The sequence below is a fragment of the Copidosoma floridanum genome, unplaced genomic scaffold (assembly GCF_036245765.1).
Source record: "Copidosoma floridanum isolate Cflo_tuat_1 unplaced genomic scaffold, Cflo_Japanese_pri ptg000008l, whole genome shotgun sequence".
Lineage (NCBI taxonomy): Eukaryota > Metazoa > Arthropoda > Insecta > Hymenoptera > Encyrtidae > Copidosoma > Copidosoma floridanum.
In genome coordinates, this window is record NW_028321885.1 from 11,888,371 (window position 1) to 11,914,904 (window position 26,534).

Here is a 26,534-nt window from a genome sequence, read left to right on the forward strand (position 1 = left end):
CGGTCTAGGAGTATGAGCAACTCCTCTTGTTGCATGAACGAGACTTCGTTCAGCCTTATGGCGAGTCGGATCTTACCCGTTACCGTCAGGCCTGCTGTCTCTAGAGGTGATTTGGTTCCTTGTTATTTCAGCACCAGGACTCTATCGACAGGATCATGGACAATCCTGAAAGCGTTGATGAAGTTAATACTAACGCAGCAATCATCATCTAACTTAGGCAATACGATGACATTCACGTCTCGTTTTTCCCTTCCTAGATCGAAAGGTTGGGTGACGAGGCTTAGGGTGCTTATTACAGCTCTTTACAGCGTGTGACGTAGCTGACGACCGCAGGCGTTCGCTATATGAAACCCCACTGCTCACATGACAATGTGAGTGGTGCCAGGGTCGTATAGCGCTCGTAGCTTGTATAAAGCTACTTCAAGCTGTAGCCACCATCGGTGCGTATCTTTCTATGCAACCGTAGCCTGTGAGTGTTTGAGAGAAGAAGGTAGCGTAATACCCTTGCTTACGTCTGCCTCCTCTCGTTTTCCTGCCTCTTATTAGGGCACTCCCGCGCATAGTGGCCTAAGTGGTTACACTTATATCAGGGCTATTGTGAGCGAGGGAAATGCGTCTTTATGGCTGTGGTCTTTTGTGCCGGATCCGCTCTTCATATTTCAACTTCGTAAGCGCGAATCCGAGCTTCGGCGTCAGACCTGATTTCAAAAATCTTTCTGAAGGGGGAGGCTCCCTCCGATCAGGCTGGACATGAGGGATTAACTGGTACAGCCGAATAAGGGGTTAGGTGGAAGTACGTCAGACGTGTTGTCGAGCTCACTGAATACGTGTGTGGCCACCTCGTAAACGTTTGCGTCTGGATTATACGAGCAGGTGGCGCAGTTGAGCACCTACTTATTTGCGGATAGCTTACTGATGCCGTGTATGCGCTTGTTACCGCGCATACTGGGCATATCGCTTGCACTCAGCTGACTGGTGGGTATGGCCACGGGGGTCCGATCGACATGTGTCGTGGAGGCGCTTGCATCTGCGATGTTGAAGACTTGTCTACGTCTCTTCGGCTACTCTTGGACAGTGTTTCTTGCGATTCAGCGATTTTTTCAAACGCGCCTTCGCTAAAGATCGTTTCACACCTGCTCGACGAGGTAGCGCTGGACGTGCTTTCTGTCCCTTTTCATGTGTCTAACGGCAGGTCTCGGAATGTCACGATTCTTGTTTGAGAATGATCTTTTTTTCTTTTGAAAGCGGAGCTTAATCGTGTCAAGCCCACGATGTCTTCGCTGGCTTCTAATAATCTGTCCTGCAGCAATATATTCTCTTCTTCGAGAATCTGCGCTGATAGAACCCTTCTGTTATCTTCCGAGCCTATGGTTGACGTAGATGTATTTAGTATCTCGTCTTGACACGTAGATCAGGGGCTCCGGTCAGTGTGTTCCATATTGCTGCCGTTGTTGTGGTTTTAAGAAGCTTGTTCACTTCCATATTATCACGAATTATTTGTAGTAGGTGCACGGAGTCATCGTCGATCTCCTCATCGTTCGCTTTGCGTATTCTTGACAGGCTTACGCGATCATAGGGTAACGAGCTTTTATCCATCGCGCTAAGGCCGTGTTGTCGTCCTTCGCCGCTCGAAGTCATCAGGAACCTCTTCCCCGGGCCACTGATAAAGATGACGAGCCCTTACTGTTTTGCTGCCAGTCCTCCTTTGTTAACGATGCCATGGTGCTTTAGTTGCTAAGTTTTGCGTTATAAAAATTTATTGGCAGGCAGTGTTGTACCGCACAGGACAGCGCGTTTTCGCTGGCTTCGATACTACAATAGACTGCAAAGTAAATCATTATTCAAGTTTTCTTTTGGAACAGTTGTTATCACCATAGTACGCGTAGTAGTAGCGGAAATTAAAACGCACGTGCGTTAATCACGTTCCTCTCGTATTAGTACCAAAATGTACTATTTCTGCAAACGGTAAAATGATGCAGAATAAAATGCAGAAAAGTTCGATCCTGTTTTATTTACTTACATCAGCTAAGTACAAAAAAATAGTTGCCAAATTCAATTGTTTCTTATAACTTTACGTTTCACTATCCTGGTGACAGACTTAGTATTGGTTTGTTAGATCTGTATAAAAACCCTTACGAAACGAGCTTAAAGATTGTGAGAAATTTATTATTATGAATAGAATAGATGGGCAGTACAATATACTTATATACGGCTTGAGTATCATGTGTTAAACTGATGTATCGAGATCTTTTGCTTCAAATTTTACACAATTAACCAAGAACGTGATTTCCATACACATATCATCCAAACTTAAGGTAACATACCTTATGTTGTATAAGAAGCTAGTGCTCTGAAGTAAATACAGCTACTAAGTTTTTGTCTTGACTTGCATGGTACAGTTAAAATTACTACATTAGAAGATTTACTATGATATTTTATTTGTTATGTATGGAATTTTGTTTCGTGTACTTTACGTTACGTTGCTAATATTTCATTAGTTATATATTGTTTCAGTTTCCAGGATAAAGATGCACATGTAAGCGCTCTTAATTATGAAATTTGTTTTGTTACTTAAGACTTGCTTGATGTTTTCGATAAGCAAAATGTTAAACCTACCCATTTTTTTGTAATTAGAGCAATCTGTTTAACCATTGATTTGTCAATTAAACAGGGCAGTTCTTAAAATATGTATATCATAAAAGTGAATAGTACGTATAGGACTGCATTCTACTCACATGTAACTGATCAGGAAATGATGATTCGACGTTTGTCAGATCAACTTTTTACAGCAATTCAAGGAATGTGATAATGGGACTATACAAACTTATTTCGAAATTTTTGAAGTTAATGTCGCAAATGCATACGAGCACTTAGACTAAATTGTTACTTTAGAAATATGAAATGCAGTACATCTAAAACAAATTTTGTGGTCTAATATTCGAATGTTGTCTGTATCAATATTATCGTGAATATAATCAAATTTTACTCGATCAAATAAGCAGTTTTCATTATCTTCATAAAGTAATGCACTTTTAATCAGCCAAGTTCAGTGTACAAAATCATGTGAAAGCATGTAGTGTTAACTCAATGGCGGTGCTATATTCTTATTTGAAGTTTCATAGTTGAGATTTATTTAGCGTAATTTTGTTAACGTAACCTAGTAACGTTCATGTTGTTAATGTTTCAAAAAATTCATTCAAGGTCAACATAGCTTTCCTGAAAACAGAAGTAGATTTGAGTCCTCAAACTTACAATCTTACATAATACACCTCAAAGTTTTTTTAAATGATGTAAAATAATTATTTTCTAATACTTGGACTCAGAAGAGTAAAACACGCATTTTAAGCGTGATACGTATAACGTTAAAAAAATTAGTTTTCACGTTTTATTAGTTAATATTCTTCTTAGTTTATTTACAAATATTGTGTTGAAACGTTAATGTTAGATTTTTTTGTGCTATTACATTTAATTTTTCACAAAATTTTTATAACATTATAAGCTGGAGGATATGACATTGCAAGACTATTGTACACTCGTAGTGCGCTAAGTGTCATGCAAGTAAATTAGTAGATAAATGATAAAGCTAACTGAATTTTACCTCAGATCACACGTGTCAAATATTTACGTATAAAACAAGATTTCAAACTGTACTATCATTTAAAAAATGTGTTAAATTCAGAATCTGACTTATTTAAATAAAAAAATATTTTTACAATCATTCGGAACATTAAACGTATAAAAGTAACAAAATTTAGTCAACTTAGTTACAAACACATGGATACATCAAACAAGACTACCATTATATTTATCAGTTTCTGTAATTCCGCTAATTACATCTGTTCTCTTTTATTCAGCTACTCGTAACCTATTCACCTTAATTCAGTTATCCCCTTATTATTCGTAGTATAAATATGTGAAAATTAAATGACTGAGATACAGTGGTCTTTTAGTTTTAATAATTAAGCTTTTATTGAAAATTTCGTAATAATTTTAGATGACAGAACTAATTGTAAGATTTCAGTAGAAACTTTAAATAATATAAAAGTATGTTTAAGTAAGTAACTTTTGTTTATCTGCAAGTAACTCATCTTAAAAAAAAATTTTAGTCAGTGCCGTCCAGCTTTCAGAAAATATAATTACAGATAATACAAATACAGATTAGAAAAAAGGTTCAGTTTTATTAAATTACTTTGATAAACAATCATAAAAAATATTTTAGGTAGACATTACATGGTGCTAATAGAATGATTTCATAAAAGAACAAAAGTAATCCTTACGGTCCCATAATCGAAATCTTATTACACACAAAAAAAAAGATAATATTGAAAAAAAAAAAAAAAAATTGCAAGCATCTTATCAACCAATTTGATAACGATTAATTTATTGGATTGACAAGTTATTTGTCAATCTTACCAGAAGAAGTTTTTAAAATAATTTAAGCACGAAATCTTTTGATGACTAATGGTTTTTATGACAACCTTTAACGACAAACTTATTTTTGACCAAAACTAAGAATCAAATTCCTCTAAATAATGTATACTATAAAAACAATTTTTTAACCATTGCAATATACTGACAAAGTTGTATTATATCACGAAATTGGTGGAGTAATTGTAACACAGACTTTCATAAAAGCAATATGTTACTAAAAATGTATGGCTCATTTATTGTTAAAAAATTTTTTTAGAATAACATATAAAGAGGAAAAAGTAAGGAAAATAATTCTAAAACATGTGGAATAACATAAGTGAATTTTGAGTGATGTAACATATATTTATAGAAATTATTATTGGCTTTCGCTAGATCAATTAAGCGGGGTCATAATGTTCGATGTAAAAAAGTGATCCAGAAGTATGTAGATACTAGTACACATGCAACACTAACAAGTTTTAACTTCAAGGTACCCGTAGATTTGAATTTTACAAAATTATAATAATTTTTTTTTGTTCTACCAGATCCACTTATAAAGTAAAAAAAATTTAAAATAGGACTGAAGAAACACATTTCAAAATTGTTTTGTTTGATGAAAAAAAATTCCTTGAGTTAATGTAGAACGACGATATTTGAATAATTGGTTGGAACTTTTCAAATTTTTGAGACATAGTATTGTTTCAGAAGTAAGTAATTGTCTGAAATTAAATAAATGTTTACTGGCCCCGTTAAAAACTGACGTATTTGTACAGTATTTTTTTTCATAAAATAACGTACACTAAGATAAATAATTTTACGATTGTGAAAACTCTTTTTGAAACGTAGGAATTACACTAATATTATTCAGATATTTTAAAAGATGAGAAAAACTTCAACTATTGATGAAAAAATTCTGTGTAAATGTAATCCATCAGTTTCATTGAACAATTTAAAATTACGCCATAGTCATTTAAAAATCCTTAGTTATTGAATCTCTCAAAAATTTATGCTCTCATGAAACATTTACATGCAGAACCAATAATGTTTACTATACACAAAAGAGTTTGAAAATTGTTAATTTACCAAAAACCTAATAAATCAATTTACTTCCGTATTTCTGATAAATAGAGATAACACAGAAATATTTCAGCAAAAATTATCTGTTCACCCATATCAAATCTTTTTTTTACAGCTTTACGGTCTAACTTTTTTCAATTGGCGTCACTTTTATAAGATTTAATTACGTATTCTTTTTACGGTACATTTGAACATGTATAATCTAATAAAAGTTAAACATTTCTGATTATATCTTTGGCCTAAAGATTTTGTTTAGTATCTAAACATTTATGCAAAGTACATAACTCTTTTTGTGTCAGCATGCACTGTTATTGCTCTCGCCATTGCTATTGGTGTTCTATCTTCACTGCAACCTGACTGGTGAGATCCCTCTCCACTGGAAGAAAAAAAAAAGTAAATAAAAGTTATTCTTTACGTCAGATGAAATATGTAAATCACTTTCATTTATAAATGTGTATTAATGAAGAATTTAACTGTATAAGTACAAACCTATCATGTTCTTTCTCAACTAAATGGTATCTAGCTCGAAAAGCCACTAGGTGTGCATAGTAAGCTGGAGCAGGAATACTAACAGACCTTGTACATCTAACATAAGTGTGACATAATTGATACGTTAGACATTGTAATTCATCACTTTCAAAATGATTATCATCCCATAAAACATGATAATGCGACGGTCTAGATGTTCCCTGAAAAATAATAAAATATTTTTTAAAAGATACTGTAGTGTAAGGTTCTTCAGAAATATTCAAAATGATAATCATAGTAGAATGAGTATTAAAAAATTGAAGATAATTTTCTAGCCATACGAAAAACAAATTTCTGATGTAAGAGTCATAGCAGAGTTTCTCGAGTCGAGGATTATTCGAGATTTAATGAACTCATTTACGTCTGACTTGTCAGATTACAATAACCTCGAAAATCATTAAATTTAAGACCAGTATGCTTAATACATTGAACCCATAAATCTTATCACCTCCTGATCCGATAAAACTATTGAGGCTTAACCACATAATCTCGTCAACTCTTTACTACAAATTCTAAATCTTCTATAAAGTTTTAAGCTTACCTTGTTATATAGCGCACCTCATATCAGATAATAAAAATCATTTAATTTGACTATGGATAGAACCAGACGATTTAGGGCTTTAATAAAAGATATTAGGAAGTGTAAGTAATCCATGTATAAGAAAAAAAAGGTATATAGTTACTGAATAACGGTAAAAGCGGCTTTTTTCAGTTATTTTTTAATGTTTTGAAATTGAATTTTTGAACAGAGAAATTTTAAGTAAAAGTCATAAGGATATTATTGTAAGTAAAGAATAAGCATACAGTTAAATCAAGAAATTAAAATTTTAGTGATGAATAAAAAAGAAACAAACAGTTAAATTTTAATATAATATGAGTTTATTTTTTTAATTCAATAAATATTATTGTATTATATTATATTGCCTATGTATAACGTTTCATAATTAAGAAGTTCTTTGTACATTTATATTTTTTATATTCTTAATGCTTATAATCCATAAATAATTAACAAATTTTTTACTCTTTTCACACTCTGTCTAATACTTCAAGTTATAGGAATTTTTCACTTATTCTTCAATTCTGCATGATTCCATTACTATTATTCGCTTCACTTTTCTTTCTTGGGTTATTTCGTAGTATTTTACAATAACTTTTTTCACTGACATTCGAATTTATGGAGTAACAACTTTTGTTCTTTCTTAATGTCCTTCTCTTTATCACGTAAGCTGTCAAACTGCTAGATTTTTCAAAGTAAATTTGCAAAGACGAGTGATCGCATGCGTCTTCAGAACCTCTGAGATATAATTTCTTCTTCGATGTATTTGACCACATGTATTTTACCTTTCAACTTTGCAAGTCTTTCTCTCGATTATTTTTTTTTTATCTTCCTACACGTAAGTATGTTTTGTTTTCAACAGTTCTTTTTTTTGGATGTCTTCAACGTTTTATTTCAATATCTCTCATTACCCACACTTTCCTCAATACCGCAACTTTATTTTACCAGTATTCTTTTAGCTCTAGTCGCCACGGATTATATTAACTGTTTTTAAAGTTTTTTTGGTTTAAATCGTATTATACTGTAATTGTCTTTTTGTGTATCTTCTACTTCTCTAACACTAATTAAAATCATTCACTCATTTGTACTTTTTTCACATATCTACACACGTTTCTAGTAGTACTACTACGTAAAAGTTATTAATTTTATTCATTTTTAATCCTAGAAAAGCTTTTATATCTGCTGTGTTTAACGTCATTATTCTCAATCTTTATTTTCCTTTTTTACTTCTTCACAAGAGTTTTAAAAATTTCGTAACTTTTTGTGAAAATATTTAGTAGTCATTTAATTACTTACATTTATTAAGTAACTAAAATCTTCTGTTCTGTTTTCATTCTGTAGTCCATTATTCTTACTTCACTTATACCGTATGTCTTTATCTTTTAACTTGAAATATTTTATTTGCGTCAAGTCATTTAGTACATTTTTCTTTAACGATACTTTTACTCTGCAAAGTAATTTCTTTCCTTCCGTCTGGATAATCATCATCAAGTCGTTAATCGACTTTGGTCCGTCTGTTTTTCTATCTCAATTGTATCCTTTCATTTTGCATTATTTGAAATTTCATAAGTAACTTTAAGCCTGTTCTAACACTTTTTAGTTTTGCTGCAACATGCAATATGTTTCATAGACTCTTTATTTGACTTTCCATTCCACTTTACTGTATAAATTTTTACAATGAACACGTCTTTATTATTTTCTTCAACTCACCTTTCCTCGCAAATAATACTTTGACTGGTTCTGGTTGGCAGTCAGATCTTCAGTTTTTATTTTCCCTAAGATCCATGCCCAGTTAATTTGTCAGCTTCATCAAATTACCACTCTTTTATATTAACGGAAAACTTGTTTCTGCTAGCAACTATGTAACTGCTCTACTACTAGTACTTTTGGAATTATAGATGCACGATGTGCTCTTGGAATTTCTTTTACTTTACTCTCGTATTTTATCTGATAATATATACAACAAATCAACGCCTCGGATAAAAACAATCCCAGTTCAGATTTTCCTATTTAAAATAACATTGAAAAATCTGAACTGGGCTTGTTATCGTCCGAGGCGTCGATACGCTGTCTTGACCACTGCTGTTGTCGACAATTTTTTTTCTACTACCTTTTTTAATAGCCTGTTAATGTTGTACGTCCGTCATCTGTTGTTAGCAAGAATAACTATATTTTGACTGATTTCTCTGGTCTATCTTCTATAGGTAATTGCCAAATCTTTTTGCTTCAAGTATACATGTATTGGTTACCTCATCCTTCACTGCTATTCGCACCTAACGGCAAGCTCATGCGACCTCACGTGGTAACAACCTGAAGCCTGTATCGGTGAAAAATTGAAAAAAACACATGTATCAACATGTTATTTTACCGATTACAAATAAACTAGTTCCTTTCTCAGTTAAAACTCAGCTATAAAATCGAGCTTTAGTCGGGGCATGAAGTAAAAATATAAGGTGTGGCGTTGTGCATCTATTTTGAATGACCAATCAGGAATGCTTCCATCGCACCACCATGTTTGTCTGCAAATTTCAAAAGCTTTTAAAATATAAAGCATATTACGATCAAAAAACTTGTGAAATCATAAATATATTTTATTTCAATATTTTATTCGAGTTATTTCAGTGACAAATGCACAATTCGTCAATATTTACACAGAAAAAAACTGACTAAATAGGTAAAAGATGATCTGGTAACATACACGTATATACATACGTACGTCTATATGTATATGTGTTTCTCAATTCGAGGTGAGAGGCGTGGAATAGGTTTTAGTTTCAACTTTGGCCACTTCGTTTAATTGTACAGGCTCTTCGACGCTGTGGTAGTCACATCTCTCTCAAATATAGCGTCACTATGACAGGCGCAGAACGGCATGAAAATGAGACCTCGGAACGCTATACCTTGTATTTTTACCTCATGGGTCGGGCACTTGCTTATATATGTAGAGGTGTATACGTGTTGCACATCTATATAGTCTATAAGCAGATGTATGTATATATACGATACTGTCAATACTAATATTTTCATAACAAATGTTTTAAGGAAGTTCTATCGGTAAACGAATCAACATAAGAATTGAATGAAAGTTTGTTTACAAATGAACAAAGTCATAACAATGACACTGTCAAAATTTTAAGGCACGAGAATTCCTATCAACCAAGTAATTCATATTCATATTTAGTTAATTTTTACACGTAGACTTATTAGCTGTCGTCTTTTTAAGCGCTTCTGTTGCATTTACCTCGCTTATTAACGATGACATTGAAATGAAAATTTTATCAATAATAAAAAATTATCTAGTGATCGTACTTAATTTTATAGAACATCTCGAGGGTCCTTGTCAGAGAAAAAATTAATTAATAAAGGAGATAAAAACTGCAAAAGGTTATATTGTCACAGGAGAACGAGAAAGACAGACGACATACCAAATTATAGAGAGTGTCGCATGGACTATAGCAAGAGATTGAACCTCCTTGACGCGTAGAAATCAAATGAAACATTTGACAGATTTGACAGTTGTATGAGAACATGGGTAATTTAGCAAGCTTTAGTACAATATTAAAGTACGTAGGTAACAAAAAACGGGTTTATATTGAAGGTGAACATGTATTGAAGTCTACTCATCTGCTTCTCTGTGGTATAACGAAAAAAAATAATTAAAAAATTATAACATTTGCTTTGTGTTTAAAGAGCAGTAAAAAATCAAGATAAGTCGACAGTCTTTCAAACAATTTGTTATGAAAACAACAGTATCGGCAGTATCGTATGTATACATACTTCTGTGTATAGACTATATAGATCTGACACATGAACACATTTCTACATATGGGAGCGAGTGCCCAACCTACGGAAACAAAGTAGAGCGACTCTTAACTACCTTGAATCCCTCCATGAATAATAGTTTTTTCGTTTACGATGTGCAAAGCATGGACTCGCATCAGCTGCTGCCATTTTAATTATTTATACGCTGTATAGCTTGTGAATGTTTTTCATTAAGTAGTTTATACGTATTAGTGTATAAGTTATATGTGTATAAGCTATTAATTTTGCGTGTAGATCATACTGTACGAAAACAATAGCTGCACAAATATATGCTGTTACAACGATTATCAGCCGTAACCATATGAAGATTGGGTAAGTGTCAATTTTATTCCCTTCATCTATAAATTTCATGTGTGTTTGTTGTATACAAGTATAACATAACATAGTATGCTGTGAGATTTGTTTTTCATTCCTAAAATTATCATCTCCAAGATACGTTTCCGCAGATTCATGTAGAATTCATATCCTTATTCAAGAATGCAATGATTAACATACAAAATTATTTGATCCATTGCAACCAAAAGATCATTTCGCAACACTTGCTCCTACAATAATGTGAGATAACGGACCATACACAAATTTCTGGGCCATACTTGGTAAAAGAAAAAAAAAAAAATTAAAAACAATTGCTGTAAGGACAAGTTCAACAACAAATTTACCTCTTACTGTAACACTAAAAAACCAGCTTCAACAGTGCTACGTTAACAATTTTGAAATCCATTGTAATTTAGAACCTCATCTTGGGGCTGTTGATATTGAAGGAGATACGGGTGTATCTAAATATAGTCTGTTAATCGACAAAACAAATCCTTATAAATTTGTAATTATAAAGGATAGGAAATATTCACCAGCAACTGTAATTATTGGCAATGTTAGTGATGATGGTTTTCAGTTTAGCATAATTACGAAAATTTATTATTTTTTTGGTGAAATATTTTTTTTACTTTGTCAAATATATATGTTGTATTTTAAACACCACTACTATGCTTTTAAAGTGACAATAAATACAATAACTAATTAAAATGTTACTAAATATTAAGCCTTGCGTATGTGTAAAACTTAATGATGAAATGTATGTAGCAGGTAGATATGATGTTGAATTAAATCTTTGTACGAATCTTTCTTTTAATTTACAGAAATAATAAATCTGTATACGAAATTACGAAGGTTGTTATTTTTCCTTAAAAATTTATGTGTTATTTATTTTAAATGATTGTTTTTCATAATCTTAACATTAAAAATATTATAATCTTTAGCTATGCACGTCGCTGTATACGTAAGTATCATATACGTGTATATATATATATATATATATATATATACTAGTGGGGCTTACGCACCCCTGCGCGCACTGCGCGCAAACCCCCTAACTTTTAAATATTATATAAGAAATACATAAATTATATGGGGCTACATCGTTTGAAGACGTTTAAAAAACATAATAAAATAAGATACAAAAATTTCAGGGATACTGCAATTGCAATGGGTTTAATAGTACATGATTCTGAAATCGAAAATATTTTTAACGAAGCCATAACAATTATGTTTCCATACCAGTTAAGACAATTTTTTACTTGGTTTTTGATTTGAGAAAACATTCAAGGAGATAAAATATGGAATAAACATAAAAATTTTTTACGGAAGACTTCGATAATGATAATAATGATTGTGCTCTTCTACATATTAATCAAATTTTGGTATCGGAAGGTAAATCATGTGAGTCTTTTAGTTCACCGACACCAACCATTAGCAACTATATAAAAAATTGCAATATTGAGGAAATATCTTTCAGTAAAAAAATGTTCGATATAATGCACACAAATTTAAATGAAGATCAAAGAAAAATTTTTAAAACTATTTGTGAACAAGATGAAAAAACATATTTCATAGATGGTCCTGGTGGATCCGAAAAAACCTACTTATATAAGACACTCATTTATTACTTTATTTCTAGACGTAAAAATATTTTGTTCATGGCTTAGGCAGGAATTGCATCTGTATTACTACCAAAAGGTATGACCAGTCATAAAACTTTTCGTTTACCTCTAGACTTAGATAATGTTGAAAGTGTATTTTTAGAATTTGAAAGAAAAAAAAAAAAATTAAGGGAAGTTGATTTAATAATATGAGACGAGGCTTCTATGATTCTGAAAAAAACTCTAAAAATCGTTGATAGAACCTTAAGAGACTTGTGTAATACAAAACTTTGCTTTGGTGATAAATTAATAGTATTAGGAGGAGATTTTCGACAAATTCTTCCACTTATGAAAAACGGTAATAAAACTATATTTATAGAAGAAACTATTAAATCATCATTTTTATGAAACTCCTTTAAAATTTTAAGATTACAAAATAATATCCGTTCTAGTAATGAAGAATTTTCGAAATTATTGTTAAGAATTGGAGAAGGGGACATAGAAACATTTAAAATTTCTAAATCCTGGATAACACATGATGTCTGTACAAAAATATTTGGTAATTACAGCAACTGTTTTGACAATAACGTGATACTAACTTCACATAATGAATATACTTTTTTTTAAACAATAAGATTTCAAGTAAATTACATGGGAAAACTAAAACTTATTACAGCATCAATACAGCAACATATAAGGGTGTTGATAAATCAGATGATAATATTTATATAAATTTTCCTGTAAAAATGTTAAACAACATTTGTGAAGGCTTGCCACCTCATGAACTTAAATTAAAAATAGGTACAATAGTCATGTTAATTCGAAATTTGAGTATATCAGACAGATTATTTAACGGTACACGATTGCGAATTACTAAATTACTGAAGTATAACGTAGAAGGCAAAATAGTAACGGGAGAAAAAATTGGTAATAAAGTTTTCATTCCAAGAATTACATTAAATACTGGAAATTCTTTATCATTACCTTTTATTTTATATAGAAAACAATTCCCATTAGTTGTAACATTTGGTATGACTATGAATAAGTCTCAAGGTCAAAGTTTTGATAATGTGGGATTATACTTTAAAAAAACCTTCATTTTCTCATGATTAATTATACGTGGCTTTATCAAGATGCAAAAATAAAAATGAAATTTTTGTTCAAGTCGATAGAGAAAACAGTTTAGAGATTGAAAATATAGTTTGGATAGAATTTTTAGAATATAATAGTGTATCTTATATTCATAACATGATTTAATTATTATTTTTTTATGTATAGGTAAAATTTATTAATTAATGATACATATCATGAATGTATATTGTGTTCATTTATTGCACCAATTTTAGCATTTATTTAAAACAGAATAGAAATGGACGTAAGTCTTCGTGGTTTAATCAGGCTTTATAAGATGACTCATAAAGTGATGCGGAACTTTCATTGTTTATATTAATGATACTGTATTGTTAACTCCATATAAATTGGTTTTTAAACGTACTTAGTTGTATAAATAATGATGTTTTGTGCAACAACCCCTTATGAATCAATTATATGACTTTAAATTTCTTCTTGACGATGAAATAAATCATGGCGATCAGACAGTTTTGTCTAAAGATAGGTAAAAACGGTATGATCACGGTCAGGTCTAAAGTAGTGTGGGAAGACGGTGGGGGCCATAAAAAAATTCGTGGGGGTCGGTGGGAGGGCCATGGGGGATAGGTGGGGGGATGTGGGATGTTTTGAGAGAAAAAACTATACAATATTACCATGTGATTTGGTAGGAATGTGGTAATAGACTTTAACACATTGACAGGGCTGGCAAAATGCAACGTAACAAAATGCTAACAAAAAAAGTCAGCCCACCAAAAACTTTATGCCTACAAAGAAACCAAGGGATTCAATAAATCGAGATACAATTGATTGTTTTTAAGTTCAGCTGATTACAGTATTGTGCACTAATCTGTAACTATTTGATTAAATATTAAAACATACATTGTTATTATCCCATGAAGCCATACGTGGTTGAACCCCCTGGCTTGAATAAAGACTTATACCATACTTCTATACTATTCATATAATATTTTGTGGGGGTCGGTGGGGGGCGGTGGGGCCATGAAAAATTGTGCGGGGGGTCGGTGGGGGGCTGTGGGGGGTTTTGAGAAAAACGACGATATGTCAAAATAAGCAAGAAAATAACGGATTTTTACCTTATTCTGTGGGGGGTTGGTAGGGGCGCAGTGGGGGCAAATGGGGGGCGGTGGGGGGTTTGTGTGGAATACCCCACTGAGTTAACTACATAATATAGGAAGATATATATATAAGTATTATACATACAGTTACGTAATACGTATATATCTGCACATCTCAGACTCTTTTTCTTTCTATGTATACATCTATATTTTTCGTCAGGCCGTGAGCCTCCGGGATTGTCATGAGAGAGTCTAAAGCGCTCACTCACCCCCTCTCTTCGAGCTGTTACAGCTTAGCGGTGCGTCAAACTGTATCAACACAAACATCGGACTGTGAAAGCCTCATTGCGTTGAGCTGTACTAGTTCAGTAAGTATACGAGCTCTCTTAACCCAAATTTTACCTCCGTGCACTCGCTGATAGACGAACAAGCCAGGGTATTGATTTTCCTTTAGGTACTTTTATAGTAGACGGCATTCAAAAGAAATGCTTGATACCTCGGCTCTAGCTGATGTAGTCTTAAATGATCTCTAGTAAGCGCCACCGATACTAGCATTACCTAGGGTAGTGCTTTCATACAGCATTTTCCAGCGTAAGCCAGCCACTGGTGGCTTCTTACACGCCGAAGAACAATTTATGTTGGCATGAGAACTGTTGACACATGTAGTGTATACATGCTCACTTGGTATTAAGCTTTGAAACTCGTTGAATCTCATGTATACCAACTACGGACTTCATTACAACGTGTATGTCAAACATACACCATTAAAAACAAGTATGCCACTACGTGATCTGGTATCACTCCTCAAACAGCTGTAGTAATACCTTAATTGCCTGGTTCAGCTCTATGCAAGACGAGTTTTCCCTGAAATACGCTGCCCATGTCTCCGAAAACTCGCATAGCGCTGGGTGCACCATCTTACATGCGGGAATTCATTCCCGTTTCCTATTATATTTCTAACTGACGAGTCTCGGGTAACAGTGTCTTACCCGCGTTTACCCACATTACCTAGCGTTCACCAGCGTTCCCACGCATTCGCCCACGTTATCTCTCCCGATGGCACGTTAACACGCGTAAAGCTGTGTGCTGCCGTACGTTACCGCTGTATACCGTGCCTCTCCCCGCGTTTCCACGTCTTGCCACTCCCCTACCCACGCTGCCCCTCTGTGAAACCTACAGTGGCTACAGCAGCTACAAAGCCGTTTAGAGCCAGGTGAAAAGAAAAGCGAGTCACGGCCCTGTTCATTGGCACACGTGCTTAGTGCTACAAGCTTTTTTGCGCCGGGAATTCGTCACGCTTCTCGTGACGTGATGTTGTTGCTTCTCGATTGATGCACAAGAAGTCTTTTTCCAACACCAAAATTATCGTCTACACACGATCTGGTAAGCTATTAGTTATTATTAAGCCTGTGTACTTCAGATTAATTTAAAGAGTTTATGTGCTGCTTTTATAAAAATCAGTTTAAACAAATCGTGTACTATTAAGGCACTTCTGAAAACAGCGCACATTGCTTATTAGTATGCAAACAATGAATCAAAATAAAAAGAATAAAGAAAAAACGAAGGAGTAGGGACACTTTTCTCAAAAAATGGAAAAATTTTACAGATTTTTTGTTGTTGTTATAGATGCTTATTTTCTGTCTTTCTGCAAAAAACTCTTTTATTTAAATTCATTATTTTGTTATTCACCTTAAACAGTAGTACTCTAGGGCTTACACATCGTCAAATCAGAACACTGATAGACGTACAAGTTAAATACTTTGCTGATAAATCTGTAGTTGTTTAGTTTTGTGCTGCTCATTTTTCATAAATAATCATGTGTAAGTATTTTAATACTTGAATTTTGTGTCATGTTAATTATTAATGATTGTTTTATTATTTCTGTAGTACACTACAAGGCGTAAAAATAAATTAACTTGACTAATTACTCTACTACTATTTAAAAAAATGTCCTATAAATATACTAATATATAAATTATTTCAATATTAGACATTATCAAATACACTGACTATGGAAACAATAATTAATATTTTTAGTTAGTGGGTTGTTAGTAAGGGGAGAAAGGCAGAAAGCGATCACGTATACAGGATCAAATCTTTGTTTTTTAGCTTACGGGCACCACTTGAGATTTTTGCAAAGTCCAAAATCACTCGTAATAATACAAAAGAAAGTCACCGAGGGACAAGTTTTTTTTTGTTGTTTATTATCGTCTCGAATTTTCAATTGCTTTTATCAATAATAATAAAAACTACAAACACCCAAGCATTCATTGTCAAAATAGAAAATTTAGCGCTTTTTAGGAATATAGCATTGCAATTATAAAGTTTTTGAATAACCTAAAAGACCTTTATCAATAGGAAATTTTATTACGAACAATTTTGCTTCCACATTTTCTTCAATCGATAGGAAAGAAGTAATGTAAAAAAATTATTAATTAATGTAAAAAAATATGATTTACTTTCAGTTTGTTTAAAGAGGTTTGGGATAAAAGTTCAAAATGTTGAATCATGCTAAAAAATGTATGTTATATTTGAGCATATCAGAACCACTTGATCTTAATTATAAGGTGTAGGTAAAATAATAAATGTATCAAATATCTGTCGAGAGTAAAATCTGGTCCTGAAGTCAATATATCAAAAACTTATTTCAGAATATGCTGATAACGTTTCGTAATGATATTTAGTTTTTTGAATGCAGCTGGAAAAATATGGCTATTTTGTTCATACAATTAATAATATACCTTTTGATCAGTGTGCAAGTTATTGATGTTACCGTTCATAATGTTGATATTGTATTCTGTAACTAAACAGAAAAGTCCTTTAGTAATGCTTCTAATAATTCCAAAAGGTGGCAGTCTTTCTGTTCCTATGTTGGGACGTGGAATGACGTTATCTCCCGCATGGTTTCTCACAGTATACATTATGTTCAGTAGTGTTGCTTTAAGAATTTTCAATTGCAATATCTTGAAACTCAAAAAGTCTATTTCCACATAGTTAGGACAATTAGGATAACGTAACTGTGCTATACAATATCAGAAGGTTTCATTTAATTTTTTAGTAGGTGTCTTTCAATATGAATCTATTAATATCGAGGCATATCACTATCTTCCAGTCAGCTTTTTTAATTTTTGTAATACCGATTCGAGCAAAGCACATACCAGGGTTTGTTTCTATTAGTACTATGTTATAGTTGCCATGATTAGGATGGTTTGAATCTGCGAAACCTTCAAGCACTTTTGTCATTAAGTTGGCCAATATAATCCGCATCGTTGACTTTTTTTTTCTTTGGAAGACATGTAGAAAATAATTCTTACAAGGATCCTATTATTAGGAAACTAATTTTAATTTATGTGTGTATTTTTGAATGACTTCACCATCTTTTTTTCAAGTAATACATAATTTTCCTGCAAACCTGTTTTTACCTTTAGGGGCTTATTGTAGTAGCGATCAAATTTACGGAAACGTACTTATTTCCTTACCCAAACGTAATCTCCTGGTTCCATTTAGAGGCTTTAATTTTTTATCGCATCTTGGTTTTGTTAGTATTTTCATTTTTGTTTGTTGATTTTCTGCTGCAATTTGCATTCCTTGAAGTGGCTCAATATAATAATGAAAAATCTTGTAAATATAATGGATAGGTTCGTAAACTTTCATCTTCAGGTATATTTAAGGGCATCCTTGCTACTCTCCCAAATACTAGTTCATGAGGCGAAAAATTTGTTGCTGCGTGTATACTCATATCATACGTGAAAGCTGCATATTTTGGCCGAATTGTACCAGTCATCATAAGTTTCATAGTAAGTTCTTATAAAATCAGCTAAGGCAGCATGACTCGGCTCTAATGATTCGTTTGTTTAAAGATAATATCCTGATGTAGTTAGATGATTAGTCTTTCGGGTTTTCATGAGTTGTTCTAGGGGCACCGTATACTATTATTAGATTTTGTACGAGTACATCGGCAGGCGTACTTGATTTTACCAACGGTATCAATGGAAACCTTATCAGAAGCCTCAATAAATGTGTAAGCACCAGAGGTTCTCCTGTTTTCGTTTGTTCCATTTTTTTTTCTTGACATTTGCTGCATTTACAAACATAATTAAAGAATATCACTTTTAATTCGAGGTCAATAAAATCGTTCTCTTATTTTTTGATAATTTTCGTTTGTTCCCTAATGTCCTTCAATAGGGCTGTCATGTAGTGTATGCATTATTTCATCACGTTCTTGAATTTTCAGAAAATTAACTTTACCATAACAGACGGTGATTTGTTAAGGTGTTTTCGGGCATATTTGCCTGGTTTGTAGGCATATTCTTGAAGACTTTGGTTGAATTATTTTATAAACTTTTGATTTTCTTGATAAGTTACCTTCTCTACCGGGTGATCAATAAGTACTTTACCAGCTGTTAAAGTACTTATCACCCTGTATATTACTTGTCATAGTTTTAGATTGGTCTTCAAAAGGTCGTTTGAACCTTCACTTAGTGAATTAGTTGTAACGAAGATTTTAGTATATGTCGTGTCTGAGTTTAGGTTAGTATCTGTATTTGAGTCTTCGTCAATTGCAGTTAGTTCTTGACAAAATCCACTTTGATTAGGATCATATACTGGTAATTGTGTATCTTCTCCTGACAATTCTTCAGTATCAGTCAGGTCGTTTTCGGAAAAAATACTTATCCTTGACAATGCACCAAGGTTGATTATGTCTTTGACTGATAAATGTGACTTTGTCTCATTTTCAGAACTATTAGGTTTTATTCCTGTGTTTTAAATATTCGTATTTTTAGCGTGTGATGTTTAGGCTACTGGTTCTAAAAAATTCTCTTTTAATGAGCTAGAATTTTTCGGTGTATTTTTAGTGACACTTTTCAATGAACTTGGTCAAGATGCAGATGATGTCTGTGATTGTAGAAATGTTTTTGTTTAAGTCATTCATGCAATCACACTATAATCTAACTTTGGCCATTCCTCTTTTGTTCTTAAACCAAGGGGTCGTGCAAGGCCCCTGGCCAATTTAGGTACTTTTGTTTCTGATTTGGTCATGCTTCTAGGTTTGATCGTCGTTAAATTGGATATTCTTACTGTTTCTTTTCTTTGATTTTGTAATTCTGGTTTCTTCTTTTCCTCTATTTTCTTTCGAACCATCATTATAACTCTTAGTAATGCTAATCCATTGTTTATATTGTTTTCCGCATAAAAAACGGTCCTACTGGGTTTCTAGATAGTGCATCAGCATTGCTATTACGTTTTTTCAGCTTGTATTTGAAAGTGTATTCGTAACCGATGAATTTAAACATCCAACGCTTTAAACGCTGACCCAGATCTTTCCTTGAAAATGATGAATTGCGTATACTTTAGCGAAGCGTTTCTTTTCAGTCGTAGAATAATTTATTTCGGCTTTATTTAGAGTTCTTGAAAGATAGGCGACAGGATGGTCAAACCCATCTTTTTTTTTACTTAATACCGCTCCAATAGCGTAGTCAGATGCATCTGTTATCAACTCTAATGATTTACTAAAGTCAGGAAATTGTAAAATAGGCTCTTGACATCGATGGTATTTTAGTATTTAAAAACTCTTTCCTTGCACTTCAGTTCATTCCAACTTTTCTTCCTTTTTTAATAAATCTGATAATGGCTGAGCCATTTTTGAAAAATCCTTAATGAAGCGTTTATAGTATCCTACTAGTCCTAAAATTTGTCTGATATTTTATATAGTTTTTGGCTAGGGGAATTTTCTAATGGCCTGTATTTTTTTAGGGTCTATTTCAATTCCTGGTTGACTTACTATATGTCCAAGAAATATTACTTCTTTTCGTAAAAACTCAACTTTATCTGGCTGGAGTACCATAACCGCTGATCTTAACCAGTTGAAAAGTAACCTAACTTTACGATCATGATGTACTAGATCTTTTGTGTTAATAATAATATTATCTAAATACACTTACATTTAAATATTTAATAAACCTCTTAATATGAGATCCATTAGTCGTTCGAACGTGGAAGGTGCATTCTTCAAACCTTCGGGCATCTGTCTGTGTTGGTAATGTCCATGAGGTGTCGTTAAAATTGTTTTATACTTATCATGTTCAGCCATAGGAATTTTTTGAAATCCACTTGCTGAATCAAAAGCTGCAAAATATACGGATCCTTTTGACCGGTCCATAATATCTGCGATATTAGGCAATGGATATGCATTACCAATGGTCTTTTTATTAAGTTCTCAGAAATTAACTATTACCCTCGATCTTGAATTTCCATGGCTATCGGTTATTTTTGGAACAATCTAAAGAGGTGAATTATACGGTAATGACGATGGTTTAACTATTTTATCGTTAAGTTTTTTGCTACGTGCTCTTCTAAAACTTTTCTATGTACCGGTGGGTGACGACATTCTCATGTGTTAATAGGGATATTATTTTCCGTTGGGATTTCATGTGCAACGAGATTAGTTCATGGTAAAGGATCTTCTAGTAGCAAGAAAATTCTTGGAAATTTGGAAATCAGTTGATAAATTCGATCTCGTTCTTCCAGGTTAAAGTAACCGGTACGCACAAGTCCTTTTAGGCCTCTTGTTCAATTTTGTTCGTTTTTAATAACTAGTCTCTAACATTCGCTACTGGTATCGGGGTCAAATTCAGGTGTAATGTATTCAAAGGGTACAATTTCTTTTGGATCTATTTTAATCATAACATCATCCTCATTCGTGTTTACTGACATAATATTACGTAGACCACCTTGATTTCTTACGATTCCTTCTCCTAGATACACATCATTATGTCCTACATCGACTTTTGGTAAGTATCCTTCAGTCAATTTGGTATTAACAAAATTAATTTTTACTATTTGACGTGTTCGAGCTTTTATCGTATATTTAGTTGATTTATGAAGGTTTTTTGCTCTTTACTTAGGCAATTTTTTGACACTAGAAGCATTTTTACTCTATTCAATAGTTTGGGGTTGAAGTGTATCTTGGTCGTCTAATTCATTATTTACTCTGTGGATGCCTCTTTTATCCGTTTTATTACCAGTGGGCTTCATAAAATTCTGACCCCTGTCTGATGAAATCAATTAATCATATTCATCTTAAATATGCACATCAGCATTTATCTCTACAAATTTTTCGTATTTAGGTATATTTGACTTTTTAGGCCACCCTACAATACACTCGTCATAAAACTTTTGTTGGTTAATTTTATTCTCAGGACACTGTGTTTCTTTAATCATATTAAGGATAGTAGTTAAAAGGACCCCACAGCAACTCAATGGACTCTTGATTCCCGGTGAAATTGGCTGAAATTTATAAATGTTGTAGGTTCTGATCAAAAGCTTCTACAGGCGCAAGTTCCAAAAAGGAGAGTTTTCGAGTAAATAATTTTTTAAGTCGCCGACTTTGCAAAGGTTGGTTCGACAGGTGACGCAGTACTGTCAATAGAAGTAGCTTGCTCAATGCACAAAGATATGTTCGGAAAGGGTTACGTCAAGTGCATCTACCGTTCTGGACTATTAATAAGCGCAATGTAAGATTATTCTAGTTTAATCAAGAGTAGCGTAGCTCATTTGCATTATTGTCTTAAGGTGGCTCATTACGAAATCGAAATACCTCAAGTATCAACGAAACTTGGAGAAATTATACTTAATAATAAACCAAATAATCTTTAAAAATTTTAAGCTGTGTTGCCAGGCAGTTTTTGAAAACAAATCTCTTAAAAATTCATGTTTAACTTGGGCTCTTATAGAAGGCCGTATAGTATTGATTTAAAATGTTACTATATTTTCCAAAATAAACCTTAACTCTTTGTATAAAATTAGGAATTGAGAGTAGAAATCATAAGCTTTTTAATAATATCGAAAAATTTGGGTGTGCCAGGTAATATTTTGGTATTAGCTATCAAAAAGGTGATTATGTATGAAAAGACAGGTTACTTGTGCTATGGCAGCGTCATGACCGAATGTTTGTAGGTCTGATGTCATGCAATTAGATAGTATACTTGTGACGAGCCATCTTAAATGGAAAATCAATAGCCCCTAGTACGAGTAAACGCTTATCGTATAATAAATCAAAGACAAAAAAAAGTTTTATGATTTTTTAACTGTATCATCCAAAAGTACTCGGGTTTATTATTATGAGTTGTCACAATTCTTTTTGTACAAATAAATAAGCTGACCATGCTTTTTAACATGGAAATTTTTTAACAACTGTTAACATTGTCATTACAAGTAAAATCTATTTTGCAAGTTATTATAATTAGATAAATTATTCACTAACAACAATTTGCTCATTTCATGAACTTACTATTTTATTTTGCACTATTGCTTCAAGATACAGTCAGCTTGGATCTCGACTCCACCACCATTCCCCCGTCCAGTTTCCAAAACCTACTACTTGTAGAACCTGCGTTATCCTGAACCTATTCTTATGGCAATGATTTCTGATTCCCAGATAAGAGATATAGTTTTGCTAAGACAATTAACAATCTCTTGCAACACATAGTACTTTTGTCCTTACAATCTTTATTTTTAAAATAGAGAAGGAATATTTATTTAAAGAATTATAAGAATATTGTTAAGATTCATTAGCGTCAAAATTAAAGTGATATAATAAAAAATCATGTGATAAAACTTTATGTCGATTCCTGAAACCTATTGAAGTATTTTAACTTATAATTGTTAAAAATAATTTAATTATATTTTCCTAACTGTCATAAGTCATACGGCAAGTATATCAATTGTTGCATTAGGCAGCATAAGGATGTTACGCTTAGTGTCAGCTATATTTTGCCTGAAAGTCAAAGGAAATAAAAGTTATTTGCCAGATATTTGGCCTAACATTCGGCCAGACTTTGAGCTGGACATTCAGCCAGACGGGCACTGCTGACCAATCAGTTGTATATTACAGTTAGACAAACCAACGTTGTATAGTGCCATCAACCCATCCAGTCTTGTTTTCGAAATGTGATGAGTAAGAGACTTCTTTTGAGTAGGTTTTGGGCCTAATATGTAGATTTAAATGTTGGAGTTTTGTTAAGATATAAATGACCAACGATTGACAATATCCCCAAGTTTTTGACGTGTACCCATAGTTGGGATATTAGTTGGATAGATTTATGTATTTAATTGAAAAAAATTGCTCCCAACGTGAAAAAGATTTTGGTGGTAGTTAAGCAATTTCAGAATACATCTGAATAGTTTTAGACTTTAAATTAGGTCAGCTAATGGCTCAAAAAAATGGTATCCAACATCAAAAATGGTTTGTCATGTCTAGAAAAAAACTGGAGTGTCGGACAAAAAAGTTATATGACTAAAAAAGATGCACTATTTCAAGGCGAAGAAAATGAGCTCCAGTGGGATAAAATTAGTCAGCCGTTTTTTCGCAATTTGCACAAAAGTGCTACTTTGGATCATTTTTTGAAAAATCTACAACTTTCGTGCCGTCAACCTCTCGGTTCGTAAATCGAAGCCTTTGCAAACTCGTATGTAATTTGCTATTTCACAATACAATCTATCTTTAAAGCTGAAATCACATGGAATAAACTGACTGTGTAGGATAAATTCAAGCATGTAAGAGCGAAAGAGAGGTCAGCTCTGATCGTCCATCTCTCTTGCTCTCACGCGATTTCATGGATCCTTACAGCTCATACAATTATAACTTCATAGGAACAACTGTCTTTCTGAAATACTCTTGTTTTGAACTTTTTGATGCCTGATTTCACTTGCACAAACATTCCTACACCTCAATATTCTATACAGCAATACTCTAGGATCACGTAAAACTTAACAGCAAAATTGCGCTATTCATATGGTTATAACATACCTATTGAGCTTCTCTCACCTCTCTATTAGAAAATACATCCGGGAGATAGCACGAGCGTTTGTGAATTAAGTGAATTCTGGGGGAAGCCAGTGGTATAAAATTCACGTAGTCTGCAGGTATCTTTAAATGCTTAACAAACTGACCATATTAATCTCTATATATATATACACATATACTACATTGCAAAAACATCGAGCAGACGCATCGTTTGGATAGAATATATGTACTATATATACATCATACTTACACAGCATCTTTATACTTTTAGCGGCTGGAATATGAAAACATCAGCTTTAATTTACGTAGAATAAAAAAGCACTGATGTTTAGATTTTCTATAACTTTAACGCTTCATGTCTTACAATAAAATGCTTGACTTTTAAGGGCAGTCTGAACATTGTTAAAGCCTCCTAGTATACTAATAAGATTTTTTAAATTGTACAGCTTTATAACGTTATTTGTTTGGCAGCTAACTATTTTACGGATAAAATAAGAGTAGACGCACATTCTTCATACATAAAAGAAGAAATAAAGCACAAACTCGGCAAAATTGATTGTGAATTCAAGGCGAAAAGTGAAAAATTAGATGTTAGATTAATTAGGTGTAAGCCGATTTGTTACTTTTCTTTTTTATATTTCAATGAATCTCGCCAAAATCCAGCAATATTTACTTCTTGTAGATTCAAGAATGTGCGTCTACTATTTTTCTGACATGTTAATATTTCAAATCAATTAATTGTAGTAAACTTAGTAAAATATCTTTGGATCGGTAGAGTAGGAAACTCGTTTCTGCAAAGTAGTATCTTCCCGGTTGGAATTTGAAATCAGGGAGTAGTTAAGCCCAAGCTTGGCTACCAAGATCCTAATATAGGCTCCGTGCACAAAAACCCCTAGTGCTAGCTTGTGGCTAGATGTTGAGTCTGCGTGATTACGAGAATACAAATAGTAGCATGGTTGCCTAAAGTCAATGATTTTTTTCATTAATATCAAGATCCTTTCTTAAAGCCCGATCATCTCACTTAGAATCTGTAACTGCTTACCTTTACGATGATATTTTTTTCAGCATGAGATTTTGCTGTTATAAGTTATAAAAAAGACATACATCCCTTTGTTGCTTGTACGTAGGAGCTACATTGTATGTGTCAGTAAAGTGTGTGATAGAGATAGAGAATACTTAGAAGTTTATACATATCTATGTACTCCTTTCACTTACCTTAGTCATCATATTTAATATTAAGAAACAAACTTGGTATTGTGGAGCATGACTATTTATTAACATATCATTTACATTCAATCAAAATTTCGCGATACATATTTATAAATACGATAATATACCATGTAGGTGCCAAGACAATACATAACATGGACAATATAAGTGATAAAAGATGGATAGTATTTCCAAGTTTTCAAAATGTACTGACAGTTAGGATATATAAACTTAGTGCTCGCAGAGCAAGGGCCAAAGGGTGATAAAATTAAGACGACACTGGATGAAAAAGACTTTGAACTCTGTCTTTCGTTAGTGAATGAGAAAGAGCATCGTTACTTACACTAATACAAACGCTTTTATCACTGCATTCTAACTATGTCCGAGTACCTATACGTACCCGAGGCATCATCTAAGTTGGTTACGTCAAAATCACCCAAATGCATATGTGCATACTTATGTAACAAACCCTGATTATTCACGAACTTGGTTAAAAACTAGTCATACATTTGCAATACAAACCTTCAGTGCCTAAGAACTTATGTCAATTAGCGGGGCAAAATTTTCTTAGCTGCGAAAAATATTTATATCATCATAATGTAGAGTTCCACTGAATTCGTTACCTGCACAGAAAAAACAAAGGACACAATTTTAAGCCCGAGGTCTAGCATCGTGTTCGAGGATATATTTTTATCTATTTAATAAATACAAATACTTCTGAAATGGACTATGTTGGTAAAGCTTTAAGGAAAGATTATACAATTTTATATACAAACTGCATAAATCCAGACATTGAGCCACACTTTTAGCCATACATTCAGCCAGACATTAAGCCATATTGTAAGCCATACCTTAAACCCGAAATGAAGCCATAGTTTTAGCTGGACTTTAAATCAGTAATTGAAACTGATGGGCACCGCAAATAAATACTTTGAATACTATAGTTTAACAACCAAACGTTATGTTGTACCATTTACCTCTTGTTTTTGAAGTGTGATGATCAAGGTACTATTTTTGTATTAGAT

At 32.9% G+C, this 26,534-nt stretch overlaps 1 protein-coding gene across 1 annotated transcript in view; it reads right to left on the reverse strand.

Moving 5' to 3' along the window:
• Positions 1-3,799: 3,799 nt before the first annotated feature.
• Positions 3,800-26,534, reverse strand: part of AGO1 (protein argonaute-1) — a 355,180-nt gene continuing 332,445 nt past the window's right edge. The window contains exons 11-12 of the mRNA XM_089589209.1: positions 5,977-6,176; positions 3,800-5,863 (exon numbers count right to left, since the gene is read on the reverse strand). Coding sequence (XP_089445335.1) covers positions 5,755-5,863; positions 5,977-6,176 — 309 coding nt within the window. The 3' untranslated portion in view covers positions 3,800-5,754. The remainder of the gene's footprint in view (positions 5,864-5,976; positions 6,177-26,534) is intronic.